Below are 26,334 nucleotides of genomic sequence, written 5' to 3' on the forward strand. Positions count from 1 at the left end.
GATCTGTGAGCAGTTGGACGCTCTCCTTCTGTGTTGCTATCTAATGTCAGTTTCTTCGCCTCCTCTCTCTCTCACTCGACAAAGACGTACTCCAGACATACAGTGAAAGAGTATGTAAAGCCATAAAAGTCATTTCTGTCGGGGTGAGCCTGATGGGATTGCCTTTGTTATCATCTCTGCATTAACAAAACATCTGTTTCTGGGTTTCTTCTCTGAAGGATAATGAGTATAGATGGTGAAAGACTGATGTAAAAATAGTTTGATCAGTAACCGCATGCTTGGTTGTTTACCTCTGAAAACACGGCTGGTGACGAAGCCCGTTTCTGGCTTCTGAAATGTTCTGTTCAGCTCAAACTCATGACAAACTGCACTCATACAGCCCAATAAAATGACACCAGCTAATTGCACAGTTTGCTCTGAGAGTCTGAGGATCAGTCTGAGGATAGATCAAAGTCTTTATTGGAACGGTGTGCTGACTTTCCCATTTAAAGCTTGCATTGGCGTAGTGCTGTGACAAATAAATAAAATCTCCAGTTTACTTTGGAGATAGTTACTAGTACAACTCAAGAAATGGAGTGGATGTGAGATAAGTGATGCGTGTCTGGAGGGAATATCTGTTAGAACTATAAATGGACCATCTAATTGAGCCAGTCTTTTATTTTAAACACCATTTAAGGACAGAAGAAACTCCACTTGCAAATCAAAACACTCCTGACCAAAAGGAGGCTGTTGCATAACAACAGACATTAAATGCTAAGACAGAGCTGGGTGTGTGCGGCATTGTTTTCCAGGTTTGTTCAAGGACGGAAATCCTGGTACGGCAGCCTGGGAATATAGCAGGAACCAGACATGCCGTCTTTAAGTAGTGACCATAATTCAGCGCTAACATGAAGAACAAAATGTGCACATTCTTTTTGACATAATAAGGATTATCTTTAGTCATGCATTTAGGTCTAAGCTCCTCTTTTATGTAACGCACTAACCTTCAGCAGCAGACGGCGTAAAAGAATGAGATTAACATGTTAACATTTGTTCTGACATCCTCCTCACTGGCTCCGAGGGGCCGAGATGTCTCCAGCCATGAATTAAACCGGTGAAAACGTTACATAACTGTTTTGGGCTGTTTATTTTCAACAGTTTCCCTCTTTCATCTGTATTATTTGTGTATTTTAGGCAAAGACTTTGTTTAAGCCTTATTTTTCTTAGTATTTAACAAACGAGAACACTCATGACATGACACAGCGTCGCTGTGGGCCTCCAACAGGAACTGCTGAGTAAGGGTTAGTGTGCTGTGACCGGGGGGGGGGGGGGGCGGTTAGCAGAGTAGTCAAATTTATCATTCCAGATATTGTCAGCAGAAAAATATCACGCAACCTTAACTGGATAATGTTCTTGCATTATGCAGGAGTTCAGCTCGAGGTATTCTTACTCCTAGATGATGAATTCCTTTAGAGTAAAGCCACGATGTGGTCCTGCCTCGTGATGATTGGTAAGTAAGCTTTAACAGCCGGCTGTGTCGGTGTGAACCTGCTGCAGTGGAGGGACGGGGGTTCATTGTAAATGTCAGAATGTGGCTGCTGTTGATTACTGGATTTGTGTGGGCGATCCTCTCCTCGGGGATGTTCCCTGTTGCGTCTCCATAATAAGCAGCGACAGCTAGCTTAAGTCACCCAACAGAGTTTCTGCTGCGATTCTGCCCAGAAAATGTTCAGCAACAACCGAAAGGGATGAGGGAGGAAGATGCAACACGCAGAGCTGTCCATCGGGCATGTTGCGTTTGATTGTTCTGGAAGAGATCTGCCTTCATTTGGTTGTTCTGTTCTGACTGCTTCAAGGCGAGAAGATTTATTTAATCTTCAATCCTACTGAGAGCCATCGAGAAGAGAGATGCAGTATTTATGAGAAGTGCCCTAATTCTGATTAAAATTGGGTGAAAACAAACCATAATTTATTAAAAATGAGTTCTTGTACACCAGGATTATGTTTTTCTTTAACCAGCGTATAAAACGTGTGTGTTCTTACGCTCAGGTTTGTTTAGTTTTTTAAGTATTTAGCAGACGCTTTTATCCAAAGCGACTTACACATGGAGGCAGTTAAGGTAAGAGGGTCTTGCCTAAGGACTCCTACTGGAGGTAGTACCTATCATGCAGGGGATTTGAACTATTGTCACCCACATGAAAGGTGGCAATCTTACCACTACACTATCCAGTCCCAGTGTTTCAGAAAATTTAAAAGAAAGATCATATGAAAGGTTCAGTCAGGCTGCTCTGCTCAGCTTGTTAAAACACAAAGTGAAGCCCTTTAAAGTGGGAACTGTACCATGACTTTATCGGTTACTATGCATGTCAGGATTTTTATTTATGCACAATGTTATTGTGTTTGTTTGCAGGATGGAAGACAGCGTAAAGAAAGGAAGAAGACTGTATCGTTCAGCAGCATGCCCACTGAGAAGAAGATAAGCAGCGCCAGCGACTGCATCAGCGCAATGGTTGATGGCTCAGAGCTGAAGAAAGTTCGATCCAATTCACGTATTTACCACCGGTACTTCCTCCTGGATGCTGACATGCAGTCTCTGAGATGGGAACCCACAAAGAAGGAATCTGAAAAAGCCAAAATCGACGTCAAGTCCATCAAGGAGGTTCGGACGGGCAAAAATACAGACACTTTTAGAACTAACGGCACCTATGATCAGATATCAGAGGACTGTGCTTTCTCAATCATCTTTGGGGAGAATTATGAGTCCCTGGACCTGGTAGCAAACACAGCAGATGTAGCCAACATATGGGTAACTGGGCTGAGGTATCTGATCTCCTATGGGAAACATACCTTAAACATGATTGAGAGCAGTCAGAACAACATGCGCTCATCATGGCTAAGTGACCTCTTTGATGAGGAAGACATTATCAAAGGCAAACAAATAACAATATGTGCTGCTGTGCAGCTAATCAAAAAGCTGAATCCGGGAGTTAAAAATGTGAAAATAGAACTTAAGTTCAAGGAGCTTCACAAAGCCAAGGACAAAACCGGTTCTGATGTGACAAAAGATGAGTTCATTGAAGTGTTTCATGATCTTTGCACCAGACCAGAAATTTATTTTCTCTTCGTTCAGTTCTCCAGTAACAAAGAATTTCTTGATACCAAGGACTTGATGATATTTCTGGAGGCAGAGCAGGGAATGGCTCAAGTCAGTGAAGAGACCAGCGTGGAGGTCATTCAGAAATACGAGCCGTCCAAAGAGGGCCGGCTCAAGGGTTGGCTTTCCATCGATGGATTCTCCAACTATCTAATGTCTTCTGAGTGCCACATATTTGACCCTGAGCACAAATCCGTTTGCCAAGACATGAACCAGCCTTTATCTCACTACTACATTAATGCATCCCACAACACATACCTGATAGAGGATCAGTTCAGAGGTCCCTCGGATGTGACGGGATACATCCGCGCCCTGAAGATGGGCTGCCGCTGTGTGGAGCTGGATGTGTGGGACGGGTCTGATAACGAACCCGTTATTTACACTGGTCACACAATGACCTCGCAGATCGTTTTTCGAAGCGTCATCGACGTCATCAACAAGTATGCCTTTGTTGCCTCTGAGTTTCCACTGATACTGTGTTTAGAAAACCATTGCTCCTTAAAGCAGCAGAGAGTCATGTTTCAGCACCTGAAGAAGATCCTTGGAGACAAGATGCACATGGATCCTCCAAAGCCCGAGGACTGTTACCTTCCCTCTCCCTCTGAACTGAAGGGAAAGTTCCTGCTGAAGGGTAAGAAACTGGGCACAAACTGCACCGCTTCCGAAGGCGAGGTGACCGACGAGGACGAGGGTGCAGAGATGTCCCAAAGGATGAGCATAGAGTCTGCAGAACAGCAGACTATCGCACCCAAAAAGTTCCAGCTGTCTAAGGACCTCTCAGATCTGGTAACATTGTGCAAGTCTACGGAGTTCAAAGACTTCCCGACGTCTTTCCAGAACCAGAGGCACTGGGAGCTTTGCTCCTTCAACGAGGTCTTTGCCAGTCGCTGTGCCTGTGACTTCCCGGGGGACTTTGTTAACTACAACAAGAAGTTCCTAGCAAGAGTTTACCCAAGCCCTATGCGGATCGACTCCAGCAACATGAATCCGCAGGATTTTTGGAAGTGTGGCTGCCAGATTGTAGCGATGAACTACCAGACTCCTGGCCTGATGATGGATTTAAACATTGGCTGGTTCCGCCAGAATGGGAACTGTGGCTATGTGCTCCGTCCAGCCATCATGAGGGAGCAGGTTTCTTATTTCAGTGCCAACACAAAAGATTCAGTGCCTGGAGTTTCTCCACAGCTCTTGCACATCAAGATAATCAGTGGACAGAACTTTCCCAAACCCAAAGGTTCAGGTGCCAAAGGAGATGTGGTAGATCCTTATGTATATGTGGAAATACACGGCATCCCTGCTGACTGTGCTGAGCAAAGGACTAAAACGGTCAACCAGAATGGGGACAATCCTCTGTTTGACGAGAGCTTTGAGTTCCAGATAAACCTCCCGGAGCTTGCCATGGTGCGCTTTGTGGTACTGGACGATGACTACATTGGTGATGAGTTCATCGGCCAGTATACGATCCCCTTCGAGTGTCTGCAGCCGGGCTTCCGCCACGTTCCCCTTCAGTCTCTGACGGGGGAAGTTCTGTCGCACACCTTCTTGTTTGTCCATGTGGCCATAACTAATCGGAGAGGAGGTGGCAAACCACACAAACGGGGACTGTCCGTGCGAAAGGGCAAGAGGAGTCGAGAGTACGCCAGCATGAGAGTGCTGCTGATCAAGGCTGTGGACGATGTCTTTAAAACGGCCCTGCAGCCGCTGAGGGAGGCAACAGACCTCAGAGAAAACATGCAGGTAAGACATTAAACTACTTCTCCAGCTCTGATGTGTGTGAACCGTTGAGTCAGTAATGCTGTCACGGATACAGATGTGTGGACACTTGACTCCTACAGTTAGGGGATTTGGGGACTTGCTGACCAAGCTGGAGCTCACGAGTCCCTTTAGAGCTCGCTATCGAGCTCTAAAGACTTAATAGAAAAGAAAGGACTTAATTTAATGGTTTCACATACTTTTTTCAGTGGAGTGGCTTTGAATTCTGATTTTAAAAAAAAAACAACAAAAAACTGTCTAGCAAAGAAAATTTGAAGCAAACTCGAAATGTCGACGTTGGTGTTGAGTTAAACCATTAAAACAGATAGAATTAGTCAAAAAGTAGTGATCAAATGCTTTTTCTCAACATTAATGAACAACGATCGTTGCTTTTTTTCCTTAATTTTCCTGTTTGACATTCAAATCAACACAGATTTAATATTTTTTAAAGCAAAGTCCCTTGTTTGGAGCTACAGTAAAAGTAAAATGTCTCCTTTACACGGTGCTCCTACCACAGAGTACAAGACATCTTTCTTGTCTTTTATCTTTTAAAAAAAAAGAAAAACCTCTCGTACCCAATTCAAGCAGATTTTAACCAGATTTGCTTCAAAGAAACACAAGCATCTGAAATAACTCCTCTGTGGAAAGAGACCACCAGCCGTGGCTGAATTTATTTGATCTTATCCGTATGTGTTGGACAGTCTGAGGAACATTACGATGAGACTCCGGTTAAATGAAGCTCTGATGTGTGAATTTCCTTCCAGTTTGCTCCGTTGTAACCATCACAGCGAAACTGAGGATTTTCCTGTTTGAAATCTATGCAGAAATGAATGAAAAGTGTGAGAAAAGCGGCACAGAGGTCACAACACTCCTCAGGCATTGTATCGGGTTTTATTTTGGTCGCCCTGTTTATATAGCAGTCGTGGTGAGATTTGGCATAGATAACAAGCCGCCGGCCTTGACTGTGACACAGCTCCAGTGTTGGTAATAACGGCGTTACTTTTTCCAGTAACGAGTAATCTAATTAAGTACTTTTCCCACCGGTACTGAGAATGTGAAGTGGAGCGTTACTACAAGTTGGCTGAATGAAGCGCAAAGTGTCAGTTTTTGGCTGCACATCAGCTGCCTGGAGAGAGCAGGCGTGGGGCTGATGACGCCGTTGATGATTGGCTGGGTGGGCGGATCACGCCCTGCTCGCTGTGTCTCACTGCAGCTCTGACTGCCAAACACAGCGAGACAGGACAATGGCGCCGAGCCAGGGAAACTCAAAGGTAGCGTCCTCAAACTGAAAGGACCGGCGGTACTTATCGCTCATTTTAATTAAAGGCAAGAATGTTTCTGTGACATGCAGCTACGCCCGGGAAAAAAGACTTTATCCACGTCTGCCTCAAGCATCTCCAATCTTATGGAGCAGCAACACATGCTAACATGACACTTGCTGCTGCTGCTAACCCGACCCGAGCCCAAATATATGAATATAGCGTTGGCCTAAAATACAGTTACAGAGATTTTCAGTAGTTAATGGGCAGATTTTCCTTTGGTTCTTCATTTTGCACTTGAATTTTAATGTTTTAATATGAATTTTTTGTATATTTTTATTTATGCGTGTCACACGGCAGTCTGCAGTCTATTGAGTTCAAATAAACACCAAATGTTCTAAAATACTGTATTTAGTGTTTTTATTCTTCAATCATCTTTGATGTTAAAGATGTTATAGAACATGAAAAATAACGCCACGAGTTGCTTTGCTGAGTAACTAATTACTCTTACAATGAGGTAACTGAGTTACTAACTCAATTACTTTTTGGGAGAAGTCATTTGTAACTGTAACTAATTACTTTGTTAAAGTAAGATGATCGTCCCTCCGGTTGTTTCCTAACGTCTAACATCTACCAAAGCAGCCAAATTTCCAGCAAAGTTGCCCCGATTCACACATTTTTCAGCTTCTTTTGTCTGACAGAAACATTCGTCTGTGACCGATCTTCAGCAGGCTAAGATTGCGCCGACTTTCCGTCGCTTTAAGCATTTCCAGATCGTCACGTTTTTTCCCGAAAATCCTGAGTTTATAGCTGCCGCATCATCTGACAAAATCCCTGTTCAGTTGGCTTAAAGACAACACAGCTATACTTACGTGTGATGATCTCCCACAGAGAGCGTTAGCAGCAGCAGCTTCAGACGAACTTCAGCCAATAACTGTAACTCACACCTGTGCAGGTAAATGATCACAGAAACCAGCCCAACTGTGACTGAAACATTTACCCTTTTTTTCCTCTGTAACAGCTGTGAATGAGGAGACTCCTGTGCGCTGTACTGTCCATATACCCGACTAATCTGCCACTAAGTTGCTTCCACACCATTTTGCCTGATATTCGATGAATCACCTCGAGTTCACGTCCCTTTTCTCTCCTCTGCAGAATGCCATAGTGTCCTTTAAAGAGCTGTGTGGCCTTTCAGCAGTGGCTAACCTGAAGCAGTGCATCTTGGCTCTTGCCCCTCGGCTAACGGGGCCTGACAACAGCCCCCTTCTGGTGTTCAACCTCAATGATCAGTACCCTAACTTGGAACTCCAAGGCCTGCTGCCAGAGGTCCTCAAGAAAGTCATCAGCACATACGACATGGTGAGTTGTGCACAACATCAAAGAAAAAGAAAATCTACTGAAAAACTAAGCATCAGATCTGATTGAACTTCTCTGTGCTTTTGTCCAATTTCATGGTTCATGGGTGCACAGAAGAAAATCTCATTAGAGCTGCTGTTCATTCATGCATGAATTTACCAATCAATAGACCATATTCACCCCCAGCAAACGGGCTCAAAGTCCAGTCCGATCAATACCTTGACTTTGCTTAATATAATGAGAACATGCAGAGGTGGTTGGGTAATCGTGCCGGAACTGTGTTAAGTAATAAAATCAATGTTCACAAGTTATGCAACATGCCACAGACGCTATTCCACAGCAGCACCATTACTGCTGGTGCATCCTGTCCTCTGGGTTCATCTTTATGAACCCAGAGGACAGGCTTTCCATCTTTATTTCAGGCAGGAAGTGCAGCAAACGTGTGAAGCGGGTTTTTGGATCCAGAAAGGAGAGCTTATTTTACCGAATCTGACCCAGGCTCTGATACTGACATCATTCACAGATCAGATAATGGACCGAGGCCCCGAACTGAACTTCAGTCACATTTAAACACACATTTGTCTTCAGGCATACTTTGATTTGAGTTCAGACGCTGTACAGGAGGCTGCTACCATAAACCCGCAGCCAGTCAGCAGTCAACACGCCAGACTTGTCCTTCTTTGCAGATGTTTCAGTGCAGAACCAGAGAACTTGTGCAAGAAAAATATGCCAAGGGTTGGAAGTTGTGTGTTTAACAACCAGGAAGAAAACTGCACCCCTTTTTGATTTGTCTTTATCTTTTATTTATTTGGAAATGAAACAATAGATTTTAGAATATTTTTAAAAGTGGAGAAGCTTCATGTTCAACACCTGACAGGAAGGATGAAATCATCCCACAGATGTTCTTTCAGCTTTATTTAGTGAAGAAAAACACAGATATGACACTAACAGTCGTATTTATCAGCCTGGCTTTGTGAAACCAGATGAAACAGAGGGAGTAATGGCATTAAAATAAAGATAAAAAGCAGCACCTCCTCTGCTTTTATGACGGGTTCAGCTCTTTGAGGCAGGTTCCAGCTTTAGTGTAAAGCAGGTGATATTTCAGCTGAGAGCCTCGACATGAACCTTTAAAGAAAATGATAATAAAAAATGAAGCAGCTGCATGCAGCAGAAACTCAACGATCCTTTTCAAAGGAACTGAATGATCAACCAGTGTTAGTCACTGAAAATCCAACAAAAAATCTGAGCCAATGTGCAGGCTTCACTTAACATCCAGGAAATAGACACAGACCGTTGTATCCGAATGAGCTTCACATCAAGAATGGAGATGAAATGGCTGCATTCTGGCTGAGAGTAGCTAAATGATGGAGCATTTGATGTGATCTCTGTCTGTTAGAGGAGGAGGCAGGACGGGGGGCTCTGGCACCGAGAAGGATGCTAGAGAGGAAATATTAATATAACAATACAACTATAGGAGAAAACCGTGATGTGCTCTTCACTGCAGCCTCGTACCACCAAGTCTATGCAGCCAAATGCTTCTTTTATTATCTATATTCAGGTATCTAAATCAGATCAGAACCCAATGATGGAGCCGTTTAAAAAGCAATCTTTGTGGCCAAAGATGTTCCTTGTTAAGCATCAGTGTCTGAGCCTTGCTGCAGAGCATCACCTGTAGAGGGAGACCACGCTGTGAGGTCATCAGGTTGGCTTTACCGTGGTTTTCCTCCAGCTGTTAGATACAAGGTGTGTGGTCAGGAATCTCATGTGTAATGTAACTTGTATTTTTACGGCACTATTAAGGGTGATGATGTTAGAGAAGGAAAATAAAATAAAAACTTTGGTGCGGACTGATTAAGGTGACCCTTCTGCTTGAGTGGAGGATGAGGTAATTGTCTCCGGTGAAGGGAGCTCCTGGAAAATTAAGTTAGAGGGGAAGAAACGACAAGAATAAGAGTTTAACTGGTGCGAAGCTGCAGGCCATCAGCAGAGAGCGGGGAGGCACGAAGCCGGCCACTGCACACACATAAAGGAAGCAAGCAAGGGCAACCTTAAGGAAATGTAAGTACGATCGGAAATTTAGGCGCTACGTCAAAATCCACCACAGGGAGTAGGCAGGCTTTCACTCCCAAATGGCAAAAATAGAATCTGGGTCTCGGTCCCTGCCCATTTATGTGCTGACGAGGAAAAAGGGAAATAAAATGGGTGGAGAGGCTCAGTGTGATACCAGCTCATGTCTTCGATAAAGTGGTCTGATTTTCAGATTATCTGTAGCTGGAAAAGACTTCACATCCAGTATGTTAGTGATTTATTCATTTGGAAATAACTCTGATTGTGCCAGTCGAACAGACTGAAGTGTGGCATCCATCTTTCTTCACTGTTTACACACAGAATCCCATCACTAATCAAACGTCCACCAGAAAATAACAGCATTTGACTTTTTATCATATGCAGGTAATTATGATGATACAACTAACCGTGGCATTTTGGGAGGTAGTTCTTAGAGTGCAGACAGGGCCACGTCTGCTCCTTTAAATGGGAATCTGAAATGCGTCTGCTGCCAAGACAGTAATTTCTTCAGCCATCAGGAAGGTAATCACAGCGTGTGAGACGGCTTTAAGTGCTGCAACTGCAGCTGCAGAGTAGCACAAACAGCCAAACAACTTAGTCATTACTGCTTTCACAATAACAGGGTTTGTGCAACTGTCCCTCCTGCATACAGTGCACAACATCAGCCAAAGGGCTGTAGAAATATGATTAAAAAAGTTTTTATTTGCAGTGTTTCAGTTAATTATCTGAAAGTACCCACATCGTGTTCATTAAAAGGTTCATAATGTAATTAAGGGTCCTCACTGTTCGGATCCCATATTATTTTATTCAAAACCGTTACCCACTTCATATAAGGGGGATTTAACGGGGGCTACAATGTATTCAGAACCGCTCCAGAAACTACCCTCCACAAACCCAAAAACTTTGAGATAAATGTGCTGTTTTTATTTTTGACTGGACCGTGGATGTCAGAAACAGAGAGTGGGCTGCTGGGTAATTTATAGACGGGTAACTACTGACTGCAGCTGAGCCTGATAAAGATTTGAAGCAGGGCTGGATGCAGATTAAACATTTCCCATTTCACTGAAAAGCCAGAAATATAATATAAATAATAATAATATAAAAACAATAGATTTTAGAATATTTTTAAAAGTGGAGAAGCTTCATGTTCAGCACCTGACAGGAAGGATGAAATCATCCCACAGATATTCATTCAGCTTTATTTAGTGAAGAAAAACACAGATATGACACTAACAGTCGTATTTATCAGTCTGGCTTTGTGAAACCAGATGAAACAGAGGGAGTAATGGCATTAAAATAAAGATAAAAAGCAGCACCTCCTCTGCTTTTATGACGGGTTCAGCTCTTTGAGGCAGGTTCCAGCTTAAGTGTAAAGCAGGTGATATTTCAGCTGAGAGCCTCGACATGAACCTTTAAAGAAAATAATAATAAAAAATGAACCGGATTTAGATCCAGATCGTTCGCTGAGTTATTGTCTTTCCTGCAGAAAAGTTGGAACAATCTTTGCTCTCAGAAAGATGGATTATCAGCCTCCACCTTGTGATTGGTGGAGTAAGATCAGTGTCCAACGTTTCAGTCTCCAACGTTTCAGTGTCCAACGTTTCAGTCTCCAACGTTTCAGTCTCCAACGTTTCAGTCTCCAACGTTTCAGTCTCCAACGTTTCAGTGTCCAACTGAGTGTTTACTGGTAAATGCTCCTCAGTCCACGACTTCTCCTCAGTCCACGACTTTCTCTTCAGCCTGTAACCTGGTTTTCTTCTCCTCAGGTGTTAGTGATGGTTTACTTTTCTGGACATATCTCCCTTCTTTCAGCTGGTTTCTTACAGCTCACTCACAAAACATTGTCTCTGCCCATTTGTTATTATTATTATTTTCACATTTCCTTTGGTGGACCTGCATGTTTCCCCTGTTACAACCTTCCCATTTTCTTTGCACTCGCTCCACATTTGAGACACGGCTGACTGGGAACAGCCAACATGTTTTGCTGCTGGGTTGAAGTAACACATCTGAGTTAGAGGAGTTTTATAATCCATCCCATTGTTTCCACTGACAGCTCTTTAACTGGGGCGCTGTTTCCTGTCAATCAGAGAGCTGCAACAGCTCATTAGAAAGCATCTTTGAACTGCACTTATGTGCATATTTAGACTTAGGAAGGTATTTGTTTTACAAATTTAAAGCTAATTCTATAGTTTTTTCCTCTACTTCATCTAAAAAAAAAAATAGCAGATTTAAAACAATCAGTTAAAACAATAAATATATAATTTATTTTATTTTATTCAGCCACGTGTGCAGATTCCATATTTTCCAGCTGTTGTTCCTGCATCCTGGTTTGTTTTCTCTCTTTTATTGAATTATATATTTTTTCCTCTGAACTTACCCATCTTTACCCGTCTGTCAGTTTAAGTCTTTTGTCTTTAACATTCATTTGAAAAGCCTGGAAATAAGTTTTATAATTCATGATTTCTGCCGTCTGTTCAGTTTTGCACACAGAACTATTTTCAGTGCATTCGCGTCTTTTTTTTTTTATTCTGCTCAAACACAAGAAATTCCCAGTTTGAGTTTTTTTTTCAGCTTGATGGGATTATTGTGCCGAAGAAGCTACTAAACGGACATTATCAAATGAGTTTTATGTTGATGTCATGAGCTGAGGAGCAGCAATAACTCCACTTGCCGTGGACTTTGTATCTTTATGCACAAAAAATTGTATAACGCACTGTAAAAAAAATCATAAAGCACAATATGGCCTCTTTTAAACCTGTCTGTGATATAAACTCATAAGCCCGAGTCATCAGGGCTTGTTAAACATGTCTTTACACATCCGCAGCCAGAGGCATAAAACTGGAGATTCGCGGCTAAAACTGTGCACATGAAGGCAGAGATGTGCATGTGCACTATTAAAGCCAGATTTGTAAAGCCATGTTCTCTTCTATAAAATGTAATCGCTGTGAAACTGCACACGCCTAATTTCCAATGGACATGTTGGTTTGCACCATAACTACCGTACAGCACAGAATAACAGAGACTGATCTCAGATCTGTAATCAAACAGACCTGCCGAGGTATGAAGAAACAGTCGATTATAAACCAGCAGCCAAAACGCAGATCAGCTGGCACGTCATGGCAGGGCCACAGCGGAGGTTGGACAGCTCGCTGTGTGGAGGAGACGCAGATGGATCATGATGTCTGCCCCGAGGAAGCCTCTGACACCAACAGCACCCACACTTACCATAAATAAGATTATACCCTGAGAACTGACGAGGAGAAACTGAATCAGGAAAAGAATCCCCATCACACTGGACGAGCTCCGTGAAACCGTTTGTTTTATGCTAAATAATACGTCGCCTTCTTATTTCCAGCTCAGATCAGGGTTAGATTGCTCTGAAAATGAGCCTGAGGAAGCACATTCTTCCTTTATAAATGCATTAATGTTTATGCATCTTCAGTGTTACTCAGTCAGGAGGAAATTGTGCATTTAGTGTTTCCCTGTTTGGAGAAATAGGGATTATTTCTGATGTAAATCAGGTTTTTAATTAGAACCTGTTTTGGATGCACATGTGAAATGTCCCTCCATGCCACCCTGCCCTGCTCCTCTCCTCCTCCAACAATCATGGGGCCACAGTATTGTTTTTGGGAGTCTTTTCCTCCTCTTTCTGCTATCCAAGACCAGCATCAGCCTGGCTTTAATGTGCCAGGATCACTTCAGGAGTCATTTCTAACTGCTTTAAACACGAGGACCCCTGCCCCCCCGCACCAGAGCAGAGCTACATTTGGGTTTAAATATCATCTCACATGCCATGTGTGAGACATTTATAGGAGAGGTCTGTTTGTTTACCTCTCTGTCGCAGCCCACATGCGCATCATTAACCTCCTGAAGTCTTATTCTTGCAGTAAGGAGAGGCTTTTCTTTATAGGGGGGTGTGATATGTGTTTAATATGGAAATGGATCACATCTATCACTGTGGTTTCATCAGGTGACCTTGGTTGTCACTGGTTTCTTCTCAGCCAAATGGAGGGATTGCCATTTATACTTTTCTCCTCCTCAGGAGGCAGAGACACTGCCAGAAGAAGAAGAACAGAACCTCTAATAAACCCCCTAATTGCTTCTGGCTGCTTCCCTCTAATTTTGGTTTTCAAAAATGCAATTCAGGGACCGCGCCCACGGACATCCCTGCAATAACGGCATGTTTTTCTTAGCTCTCCCCGGATAAAAACACCCCGTCACCAGATGGACACCACTTCCTGTTTTATTGTGAAATGCAAGTTTTAATGTTTCTGAACACAAAATCCCATATTTACATATTTTTTTGGGTCTTTTCAGGTGATCCAGACCAGCAAGACACTGCTGGAGAACTCCGATGTTGCGTCAGAGAGGATTCTCCAAACCCAAAAAGCAGGTAAGACGCGGTCAGACGGCAAAGGAGGAAGAGCTGTTCGAGGCTTCGGTTCCTGACACCATTAGTCAGCCACAAAACGAAGAGTTTAGTGGACTGATTTTCATGAATGTGATCCAGTCGCCGTTTCCTCAAATCAAGCAGTGTTTCACAACTGAGAGATGTGTGTTTCAGCCTGTGAAAACGCACCGACTTGGTGAGGCTGTGGCGAAGTTATTTAATTCAGTTTTTCTCAGTTTAAATGGCAGCATGTCAGCGAAGGTCGCCGGGTTCAAGTACGTGCACACAGACGTGCGCGAGGGAGATTGTTGGATGGAGTACAGTCAGTAATCATGGTTGGAAAAGTCGGTCTTTAGAAGTGTTGCTGTCTAACAGAAATGTGGATAAAAGCTCTTAATTCCGACATTAATTTGATTCATAATGCAGAACTTTCTGGCATAAAAGGTTAATTTGTCCCTGAATGAGCCTGTTTGAAGAGCTCAGTGAGCGTGGAGGAGGGTAAAGATGGACGATCCCTACCACAGCTCAGCTTTATTGGTTTCCTGATGGATGAACTGTAAAATATTCATTCTGTTGTCTTTCCAAGAGGAGGAAAAGTGCAACTGGAGATGTGCTGATACTGATGCAACAGATAGCAGAGCCCAGTTAAATGCTAACCTCCGTCTGGATTCATATTTATATTATATGTTCTTTAACTGGATGCCGCTGAATGATCCTCAGTGTCCTCTTTAGCACGAACGGAACAGACGGAGTCAGTCGCCACATCAGGTTTAATTAGCTCCTAAATTTGGAGTGCATTCCTGATCATTTCAGGTGTAAAATGTGCCTGCAGCACAGAAAGTGCTGGTTCGTAGCTTCATGCACGTCTCTCAGTAATCCCTTTGACCTTCACATTAAAGTCCAACACGTTAGAGAAACCTGGACTAAAGCAGCCAGATAATCCAGCTGTGGATTCCTGCCTTTATTGGCTGGACTCAGAAGTGCCGAGGCGCTCTGCACCTGCTCCAAACTTTGCTTTTTTTGTCATATTAATACAGATGGATTCTCAGTAAGGCTGCTGTCATTCACATATTTAAAGGAGGCGTAATGAGGTTGGCAGAATTTCTTGAAATGTACGGGACATGCTTTATCTTTTCACACCTATTGAGACGCTGCTCCTCAGCCCGTTTCAGGGGTGAGGAGTGGGGGAGGCTCCCCTCTCCCTGAAGGGGTGACCGTCAGCTTCTCCTCACCGTGGTTACTGCAGATCGAAGCTGGGGCCGTTTGAAGGTTTTTTTAGGGAAAGTGTCGACTTGCTGCAGCGTTACATCCGACTGTGAAGCAAAGTTGTGGATAGCAGAGGCTACTTCAGAGTGAATCTAATGCTCGTAGTTCTAAGGTTGCCAACCACAGGTTCTGGTGCTGAAGTTGCCCGTCTGTTGGGCTTTAACTTGCTGTTATGTTTTTCAGGCCATTTTCTGTTGTGTTCAGATGTCTTTTGAATGACTTTTCTGTGTTCTTTGGTCAAAATGCCCTTATTTGTGCCCTTATTTGTGCAAACTGTCTGTCGTTTTGCCCGTGGTTTATATACTCAGAGTAAAGTCAGTGTTTCTCATCCTCCAAAGGACTTCTGAGGCTATAAATCACTCCCGGCGATGATATGCCAGATCTTTTTCTGCTCCATTACGTAGTCATCTTAACAAAATGACCTGTCATTATCAGTTATGTGAGGTTGTGTTCCTGGGCAGACCAAACTCATTTCACGGGTTTCGGACGATCTGATAAGACCGTCTTTGATGGAGCACATTTCGTTGTGGATAAACGCCGGAAGTGAAGTGGAGACGGCGGCAAATCCCCAGAAAAGCAAACCGAACCTTTTTGGATTCAACGTGATGATCAGCCTGAGAAGATGCAAAGTGGGACACAACAGCTGCTGCACCTAAACGCTGATCATTTCCATCCCAGCACAGTGTTGATTGCATGCATCTGTGCTCGTGCACGTACTCGTGCACGTCCGTGTGTTCTAGTCTGTGCTTCCTTAAAAGCTGGGTCAGTCCAACCTGATGCGCCGTTTCAGCACCAACTATTAAACCATGATGTCAGCTCACCAGCCGTCCCACCTTCCTCACAGGAGAACACACACAGGTGTGGGCAGCCCTGACGGGGGGGGGGGCAGCTCAGGTCCCAAGAAGCTGTCCTTTAATGCAATGTGCAAAATGAGTGTGTGCTGCACTCTGCACACACACACTGGGAGGAAACGAGTGAAAGCAGCTCAGAGATCCAGAGGTTTGATCGTGGAGTGTGTGATCGTTCTGTCAGCTCCTCTGCCACCGTATGCTGAAGTGAAACTCGCATTAAGCAGTTAACTGCAGGAGGAAACGTCTCGTCACTGAATTTGTGGTTAGATTCAGTCGCTCCACGCCCAACAAAGTGCCAAACATGCCAGGAGGTCCTGACTTTCTTGCTGTTATCTGATAGTAAATTTCATTGTTGGACTGTGAGAATCCTCAGTTGATCTTTATTTATTGCTTTTATTTGGCAGCAGCATTTTCCTCATTCCTTAAACTAAAAACACGCTCGTACTGTAGCAGAGGGAAGCCTTTACTGTACTGCTGTCATCTGGCAGCATTACTTCACAGAAACGCTTCACTAACACAGAGCTTCCCCTTTCTTGCCTGCCAGACTCCGTACAGTGTTGCTAGGCAACCCCCAGTGTGAGTGAAGTGAAAGAGAGGTAGAGGAAGCTGTGCACCTTCCTCGGCACAGTGCGCGGCGGCGGCTCTGCAGTCAGAGTAGGAACAGAAGACAGAACGTGGTTGGAACAGGAAATGGCCGCGGGACAAGGGAGCCGCAGCCTCAAGTTTCTTTGAGATGTCGCGGGTCGTGTTTCAGTGTAAAACAGCCGAAACCCCCACACCTTGACGGCTAAAGAGAAAGGGGGTCCGTCTCTCTCCCTCTTTGCCATATGTGTGTGCATGCATGTTTCCATGGCAACGGCTTTGACAGGGGCTTTGACCCGCTCTGGCAGATATCAAGCGCTTCAAGCGGAACTGTGCGTGCTCTCCGAAGGCGTTTCCGGGCAGAGGGCTGTGTGATTTGTGCGTGGCGTGGACCCTGCGTTCTCTGCTCAGAGGCCGGGCTCCTGGTGCACTGTAAGGAAAACTCCACATTAAACACGTCCTCCGTCAAACTCGGTCATGCAAAGGGAAAAAAGGCCGGGGAGGGAAGAGAGGAGAGGAGGTGGGAAAGCTCCTCAGGAGACAAATCCCTCTTCTGTTCCATGCCTTGATGCTAATCCACAGTGACAGAGCGTCATGTCTGTCTGCCTACGCCGCTTTTTTCCGGGACTCCTCTCTCCCCCCCCTCACAGCTTCACAGCTGCCCTCAGCTCTGCTTCATGTTTCTGCTCCTCAGTTTTCTTTATATAGCCTCTGTGCCGTCTCCCATCAACACCTCGCTGGGATGTGCTCCTGTGGTTTAACAGCATTTACTTCCATTTCACTCCAGGAGGTAGATTTCCAGTTGATGAAACGGAAGGAAGGCGCATACGGCGCCTCACAAACGTGTTCAGCACCCTTGGTGGGGGTTTTTTTTCTTCATTTAACGCAACATGAACAACCTTGAAGATTGCTTAACTTAAGCAATCTTAAGCAATCAATAACGACTCCCGGCCTCAAAGTCAGGCCTTTTGCAGCAGCTGCAGTTACACATCTGGCCACTGGGATTTTTTTCTCTTTCTTCAAAGTAAAACTACTCCAGCTCCTTCAATCTGGACAGTGATTGTTCATTGTTGGAAGTCAACAATGAATTCCATTGTCGACTACTGTTTTTCGTGTTTTTCCAACAGAGTGAGGCATCTCATTTAATTACAATCTCTGCCGAGAGTCGCACATGCAAAATAGCGTCTCGCAGTAACGTACACAGAAATGTCGGCGTCCAACACATTAGCTACGCATACTTCTACAGTTCGGGAGCATTTCAGCCTGGATACGGCGAATAAAAAGATTACTTTATTCTATACTTTATTAAAGAATAAAAAGATGACTTACAAGGTTTGTAAAGCAGACTCAAGATTCAAGCAACATTCAAGCCAATACGTTTTGTTTTGATGCACATTGTACATTTTATTAGCGTTTTTTCGCTTTAAAAGAGAGCTTTAACGTCACGCCTGACAAATATTTTCTAATTAAATGCATGCAGTCTGAAGAAGAGAGCCAGCATGGACCCTTTCTGCAGAAGAAGCAGATGTGCACCCCCACTGAGTCAGTGTAATAACTGGTTTTAGATCGGACATTTTTATTTACTTTTTGTATGAATCTGCAGCAAAGTTGAATAAAAGATGCATTTTTCATCGAAGTACCCATCTTTCTTGTGCTTTTTATCATTTGCCACATAATTAAAGCAACTTCATGCTAAATTTAAGAAAGAATTAATAATTATCCGATTAGTTGACGAATCGTTTCAATAGTCGGTGACTAGTCGACTGTTGAAATAGTCGTTAGTTGCAGCCCTAGCTGAGGGTCATTGTCCTGCTCAAACCTCGACTCTGACCAGTTTCCCAGTCGCTGCTGATGAAAAGCATCCCCACAGCGTGATGGGAGGCGTTGGCTTCGAAGCTTTTCCATCCGATGGACAGATACACCAGGCTGCTCTGTGGGGCTTTGCAGCTCCTTCGGGGTTCAGTTTTGGTGAACTGCCCTCTCCACAGCTTTGTCTCTGACCAGTTTGGAGTCTGGTGGTGTGACAGACTTTCAGGGTCCTTTCAGAGCAGGCGTTTACACATCGAGATGTTTGCAGCTTTGCTAGTTAAGATCCAGAGGGGTGAAAAAATAATGCCACTAACAAAGAAAAATGAAAAAGAGAAGAGGTTCTTACACCTTCTGACATGCATGACAACCTGTTTTCAGCATGTGAATACTTCCCACAGCACTCCCCTCCTCTGCTGCAGGACAATGTGAAATGTTGACAGAACATGCCAGGAGCTTTGCTCTAAGACGTTTCCTCACAGTGACAAGTCTAGCACCCAGTCACAGATCCCAGACTCCAGTCACCTAGCAGCCGCTCTGCTGTTTAACAAACCACCATGAATTCCAGCCACAAAGCCTGACTTGACACTCATTCTTCCCTCTCTCAGCGATGGAATTTCATGAGAACCTGCATGACCTGGCTGTGAAGGAAGGGCTAAAGGGAAGAAAGCTGCACAAGGCGGTGGAGAGCTTCACGTGGAACATCACCATACTGAAGGTGAGATGCTCAGGCTGTACACCTGGGACTGTTCAGCTTTCCATGTGGTCTTTGAGGAGCTGCAGTTGTCTTGTTAAACTATCATTTAAAATGCTATTTCTCATAAACCCACAATCCAAACCAGTCAGGCTGCTGGGTCTTTTTCCAGTAGCTGCTCAAGGATGCTTGCATGTAATTCTGGCATTCAGACAAAAGTATCCACTGAGTAACTGTTCGACTCGCATGATATTTAGCATATTAATCAACAAAAGAGAAACTGAATCACAGAGCTCGAAGGAATTCATCTCACTGACACATCAGGAGGTTTTTAAGACTTATTCTGCTGTCAGTCCTGAGTTATCACAGTCAGCAGGCAGAATGTTCCTTGAATAAATCACCTGATACAGTTTCAGTTTACAGTGAAACTAGTTCCTGTTCAGTATGTGAGATATGCAGCCATCTAAAGCCAGGTCCTGAGTGCAAGAAGCGTAACCAAACCACCTCAACTCGTTCTGCCTCTTTTCAAAGCTGCTCAAAAACTCAGAGTGTGGTCCGGCAATAAGAACAAAAAAGTAGTCCAGTGGGTTTTGCAGCTTTTCTAAAGCTTGTGATGCATCGTGAGGCCACAGGAGCTCACCGGGCAGAGCAGACTGGCTTTCTGGGGATGAGGCCAGCCTCTCGAACAATAAACAGGGTTCTTTCAGGTTCCAGCAGGTTAAATTTAAGACCTTTTTAAAGAATATTATGAATGAAATTTTAGAGCAACACGACTCATGACCAGAAACATTCAAATGATCCCAGAAATTCAAAACATTTTATTTTTATCCATTTAATTATTGAAGATTACATTTTATTAAATAAAAAAAAAATATATATATATATTTTAAATTAAATTAGTATTAAAACAAATAATCAAAACAGTCAAAATGCACTGATACCACATTTTTTTAAAACCAAGGCCATTACAGTTAAACACATTTTTGTTCTTTAGGCCCAAATACAACTGCACTTTTACTAATATAAAACTGCTCTTAGTGCAACATATTGTTTTAACATTTTAACTTTTACAAACACATTGCAGGAAAATTAAGCTCCTGTCACACTGGTACCGGTTCTGTAGTATCGGAACACTTTAATGGGTACGAGTTAACGCACATTGTATCGACATCGATACGGTTATCGATAACCGTATCGATATATCCCTAAAAACAGTTCCTTTCTTAACCCAAGTAACCTTCCCAAAACAACACTAATGTCTCTCTATACAACCTGTCTGAGCTCATCCCTTTTAGCACCAATCTCAGTCCAAAGCGGTGGTGACACTGCGCCGGAGGGACCGGGCGCTGGCGAAGACGTCGGGGGCGGCGAACAAAACTGGGTGATGGCTTGAGCCCGCTGAAGGCTTTTTGTGGCAAGCTGGTGTTCCTCCACCTTTGAGTGAGACTCCAGCCCTAACGGGATGTTCCTCTGACAAAGTTTACTGCGAGCTTCGTATCGATTAATGGGGACCGCCACAAACCGAGCCATTTGTTGCCTGCAGTTATCAGGATTTGTAGTTTAACCGATGCCAGCATCTGTCAGAGCCGCTCGGAAAGACAGACGCCACAGAATCAACTTCTGATTGCAGCGTTTTACTGTATTTTATGTGGCCGACGCTTCTCAGGAATGAACAAAAGTTAGAATTTAAAAAAAGAATAAGACTTTAAGACTTTGGATGAAAATCTGGACGCTTTTAAGACTTTTTAAAGTGAATAAAGTTTCCATCGAAAACAAACGACTGTTTACTGGAACCTGAAGGTTTGTTTTGTAGATTTCCACTGAGGACTTTTTCTTTATAGAAACACGTTTACTGACAAAGCATCGACACCTTTCGCCTCTTTACGGCTACGCCTCCAGATCCTGTCCATAAAATCACTGGAGGAGTCCCTCCATTATGTCATACAGGGACCAAACGGCTCACTACAGCGAGTCCGGCACCCCATCTACCAGAGTCCCTCAGGGAACAGTGTTAAGCCCTCTATGAGGGTGTAGCAGGAACAGAAATGTCAGATTCAGGCAGCATATCTGCCCCTCCCCATCCATTGTGGAAGCAGATGGAAGCATTTTACCTCCTCGTCCTCCAAACTGCGGCGCCATCACTAACCCTTTGATTTGTCTTTACTCCCCAGGGCCAGGCGGACCTACTTAAACACGCCCGAAGTGAAGTTCAGGAAAACCTCAAGCAGATCCACTACGCCGCGCTCACCTGCAACCTGAGTAAAGGCGCAGCAGCTGGCGGTTCGGCCGGCTCCACGGACTCCAAAGGTCGACGAAGCCTGGAGGCCATCCCAGAGAAGGCCACCGGGGAGGAGGAGCTCACCGACGAGGAGAACTAAAGAGTCCAGCTCCCGGTGCTCTCCTGGCACAGATCGTCACTCTGTTCCTGCCTGCTGACCTCAAAACCCAAAGCTGTCGCTCACGTAGTCCATCACCAGTCCGTCTTCACCCCGACGCCGCGCCACACATTCCATCCTGTACGCAAAGCACAGTTCGAGCCTCTCAGACTCCGCCACCGCCACTAAAACGCCACCAGCTCAGCTCAGAAGAAAAGCTCCTGATACTGTTCAGAAATATTCCACATTTGCAACTTTTGCAATCACACAACTCGGATCCGTGTCTCCGGGATGAGCGCAGCTCGCCGAGCTGACCGGGCGTTAGCAGAGGATCCAAAAAGGCCGCCGTGGACTGTTGAAATCCATTTTTAAAGCACAATTTTCTGGAGCTCTGAATGTAACGGGACTGAGGAGAAGTTGGAAGGAAAAGCAGGAATAAAGAGGATGAAAGAGAGTAAAGAGCTGTTTACAATACTGAACTCGTCCATGTTCTTGTCTGCCAAAATAGTAGAAAACTATGTGTATATATGGAGTTTCCTGTTACCTTTTCTGCAGAGTGAATCATTTTATTATATACTTCTATAAATATAAGATTTATTTTATAAAAGATATATGAACACGTCTGTGGGGATACAAAGTTTTATTTGTGTGAATATCTGCCAACGAGGTTCGTTCCAGCAGCGATCTCCGACCCGTCGACACCGAAGGACCCGAGCGAGAGAATGTATTCGCTCCGAACCGGCATCTGCACGAATCTGCGCTCATCTGTGGGCACGGCGCCGTTCTACCAAAGTCCATACTGTGTTCAAGCTGTTCGTCTTCAGGTTTCTTTTCAGAAGCAGTTCTTTAAAAAGACCTTCTTCCTTTGAGCGGGTGGAGCGGCCCACAGGCAACGCTCCCTCCTGTTCTCCACCTTTCAGCTGCAGTTCGATGCAAAGTGCAGAACGATCTGGGCTTCAGAACCACTCCTGGTGCTGCCATGGGCCCGCGGTTGGCTTCATGTCATAACCAGACACCTGAAATGAGCAGTTAGGGCTGCTGCTGCTCAATAAAACCCAATTTACCAACATTAAATTCACTTTAATGTCGGAGCAATGAAAGCAGGTCGGTATTAACATTTTTATTTGTTTCCTCTGTTAAATCTAATTGGTTTAACCAGGAAATAAAACCGATCATTACAATAATCCAAGACAGGCAGCCGCTCAGGTCAAAAGGAAAAAATGAAATTTTAAAGTGTGACTGTCGCTGAGCTACTTATGAGACTGTTTAAAGGATTTCCAGTTTGAGTTCAGCCAACACGAAATAAACACCTGATGGTGTTGATGTGGTTCAATAAACCGAAAGCGCTGAAGGATCCTGGAAGAAGCTGTGAGTTTAACGCGTTTAAAAAGAAAAGAACAGGGATTTTTAAGGTGGTGCACCTGCAGAAATCTTTTACTTCATACTTTAACGTGCACCTGACCCAACATCGCTGAGAGGTGGAGCCTCACAGCTAAACAGCAGCATCCTCTTAAATAAGCCGGAGGAGGCGGGTCAGAACCTCACCTCTCCTGCATTTCCCCCTTAAAAAAAGCCCAGAACCACTGAGTAAATTGCATTTTATCAGGCCGTCGTCCTGAGCAACGGGTGTCGAGTTTAAGTGGGTCACACGGATGCCGCCGCTCCAATTCTGCGGCAAGAGACGAGTTGCTGAGATCAGAAACCAAAGCGAAAACGCCGGCAACAACGTCTGCAACGTCTCTCATTTATAGCAAACACAAGCATCCAGTTCCTTATTGAACTGCATCAACCTTACTTCAGCATATAAGCGCCACTTCAGATTTATTCCACATTTTAAGTGCTGCTCGGCTTTCTGAGCCGACTTCGGGGTAAACATTTAGGCTTCAGATGAGGGAAACGTGTCCTCATCTCGGTGCAATCGGCAGAGGGAAGCCCCCAAATGTCTGTTTTGTTGGCAGTAGCTTTGTTTTCCTCCTCCGTGCTACAGTGTCGTGCTCTTTGCTTTCAAACAGCTGTCGGCACTTCACAACGAGCCGTCTCCGACTTTCAGTGCTGTGCCAGTCAACATATTAATAAATGTTGTTGAAGATGACAAAAAGAAGCGTTTCAACTGTATTTCATCTGTCAAATTAAAAAAGACGACATGTGAATAAAGTGCGTTGGTCTGATCTGTTGTGGGTTTTCATCCTTTCTCCCCGGCTGGGAACAACCAGTCGATGCTTCAGCCGACCTCGACCTTTCACCTCTCATCCTGTCATGTCGAGCTGACCCTTCTGCTCCGATGCTATTGCAACATATTCCACCACAGCGGGCAACCATCCAAAGGACAATAATTCATTCCACATCGTCTCACTCCTCTCTACTTGCTCTGATTTAAAGGAGTATTTCCCCGTTTCCATCACGCTCACTGAAAATGCAGGAAAAACACTAAACTTTGTCTCATTTAATGCAAAAATACTGTTTTTTTTCATGTTTCTGTGCACAGCCGCACACGAGAGGACAGAAACGCCCGGTCCAGACTCTCTCCAGCGCTCAAAAGCACATCACATCGTATCGATTAGGGCCCGGGGAAGCAGAGCTACAGCTCGTTTCAGATGGACCTCTGCCAGCATGCACACACATGCAGAGGCAGCCGTTTCACCCACACACCAGACGTGTCGTAACACCGCGTTAAAGGCCCCAGACTGCAGATATCACATCATCTTTCAACAGTTTGGGATTCCTCTGTGGGTGCATTAAAACTGTAACAACCATCTTTTTATGACCTAATTCAGGCATCTTTTATTCTAAAATCATGAGGAAAAAGAGAGTTCCCCCCTCTTTCAAGGATAGTTCTGGCTCTTAAAACGAGGTACATGCAACAGGACATGTTACATCATGCCATTGTTCATCATCGCTGGGGCACCTTCAGCAGTAAGTTGAGGTGATTGACGTTAACAGTCTCTCACATCTTTGTGGAGGAATTTCGGCTCCCTTTCTTCTTCTCTTTGGCTCCCCCTACAGCTGTGTCATAAAAGCAGAGCTGCATGAATTTGTCGTCATGTTGAGGAAGCCGCAAAGTCGTCACCAAAAGCCCACAAACACGCCAGGTGACTGTAGAGTGAAACAGCTGGGTGCGAGGCTGGAGACCAAAGCCATGAGCTGCTGTATCTCAGGCGCTCCAGGGGAGTTTCAGGCACACTTCAAAACCAGTCCGAAGCACCGTTTTAAGGTGCATAAACTTCTCCAGTTTGCTCTAAGCAGGGTTCCCTCGCCATGTCCCGCATGTCGAGCTCAGACTGCCTGTAAACCGCTGCCGTGTTGAACAACTTCAGGTTAATTTGACTTAATTCCTGTGGGATTAGTTTTCACACAGATGCAGAATTTTGGCTTCGTTTTTGTTCAGAAACGCAGTTTCAGTGGCGCCGCTCAGACCTGGACCTCCAGCCTCCGTGTGTCAGACACACCAGGATCAGGTCAGGTTTTTGTTTGTCGAGTCCTGTTACAGAAAAGCTTGGATTTAAAAGCCTTTCTCACATGACAGCGTGCAGTCTGGAAATTCTCCGTAAATGTGAGTTAAACTTAATGATCTCGCCTCTTATCTGGACTTTAAAGCCCAGCTGTCGCATCTCTGACCAATAAGACCAGTAAATGACTGCACACGGGTCTGTTGCTGCTGCTCCACTGCCTCCATCCATGCATCCACAATCAGCTAAATGTGTGTAAAGAACATAAACTGAGCAGAATGGGCTTCTAATGCGCTCTTTAAAGAGCTTTTAACAATACTTAGCGTGTCGGTGAATGTTCATACCATGAAATGGGTTTTATTAGCCATAAGAGATCAAATTATGGGTACATGTTTGCACTTTTCAAGCTATGATTTTGACTTAATCTCCTGGTTCTTTCTGCAAAAATAAGCGCAGGTTTCCTTCAGCAAACCTTCTGTGAAAGGTGTTTGTTTCACAACTGCATCCCCTGACGTTTGACATGAATCAATGAGTCCAAAGCATCGTCGACATCTAAAAGGTTTGAGGTCGAGATGAGCTATCAAACAACACCAGAGTCACTGCTGAGGGTTTTGACAGTAAACAAACATCTGGAATAAGATGATGCCTGGTTACCATCACGAGGCATGTAAACAACAGTGGTTAAGATGAAAGGATGGATGGGTCTGGTGCGAAAGAACAAGGCTCAGTTCAGATAATCTGCTGAGATAACCCGAGTAGACTTCAGTGGACCCAGTGGCCTTCGGCAGATTACTGTGTATCATCACTGATGGAGATGGAGGAGGCCTCTGCAGCCGTGACACGGCAGCCTCCGGGTGACGACTCACACGGGGGTAAAGGTCAGTCGACTCATCCAGACTCAGACACCGCCACCTTCTCACTCATCGTTTTCTGCCTTAGTCACTCCCTCAAGTCACTGATCCGTCCACGATCCCCACATCAGAGCACAGTTCTCATCTCAGATGCATTTGGCCTCGATATTCGGGGGGGGGGGGGGGGGGGTGACATTTAAGCCCAGCTGCAGGTTTGTGAGAAAGTGAGAAAGTGCTCAGCGATGCTCTGGGTCTGTGGTGTGAGAACACTGGCTTTGCTGCCCCATGGTGAGAAGGTTGTGGAGCTACTGGAATACTTCAGAAGGAGGGGGGGGGGGGGGGGGGGGGGGGGGGGGGCAACGGAAGAAAAAGCATCTGGGGTGGGAGTGATGTTTCATCAGGTTTGAGCCAGATACATCACTCCTGCTGGATATCATCTGTAGACTCCACACTTCATGTAGCTCAGATGTCAGACTCAAACTCACCGGTTACTGGAAGATTTGGTG

General features: G+C 44.6%; 1 protein-coding gene across 4 annotated transcripts in view; it reads left to right on the top strand.

Moving 5' to 3' along the window:
• The window catches only part of LOC140315971 (inactive phospholipase C-like protein 2), a 34,837-nt gene extending 12,683 nt beyond the window's left edge, over positions 1-22,154 (top strand). For all 4 annotated transcript variants that reach the window (XM_072393590.1, XM_072393589.1, XM_072393591.1 and 1 more), the window contains exons 3-7: positions 2,390-4,870; positions 7,300-7,503; positions 13,885-13,960; positions 19,071-19,180; positions 21,328-22,154. In XM_072393590.1, coding sequence (XP_072249691.1) covers positions 2,390-4,870; positions 7,300-7,503; positions 13,885-13,960; positions 19,071-19,180; positions 21,328-21,534 — 3,078 coding nt within the window. In that variant the 3' untranslated portion in view covers positions 21,535-22,154. The remainder of the gene's footprint in view (positions 1-2,389; positions 4,871-7,299; positions 7,504-13,884; positions 13,961-19,070; positions 19,181-21,327) is intronic.
• Positions 22,155-26,334: the final 4,180 nt, after the last annotated feature.

The sequence above is a fragment of the Leuresthes tenuis genome, unplaced genomic scaffold, assembly GCF_036924035.1.
Source record: "Leuresthes tenuis unplaced genomic scaffold, fLeuTen1.0.hap1 SCAF_10, whole genome shotgun sequence".
Classification (NCBI taxonomy): Eukaryota; Metazoa; Chordata; class Actinopteri; order Atheriniformes; family Atherinopsidae; genus Leuresthes; species Leuresthes tenuis.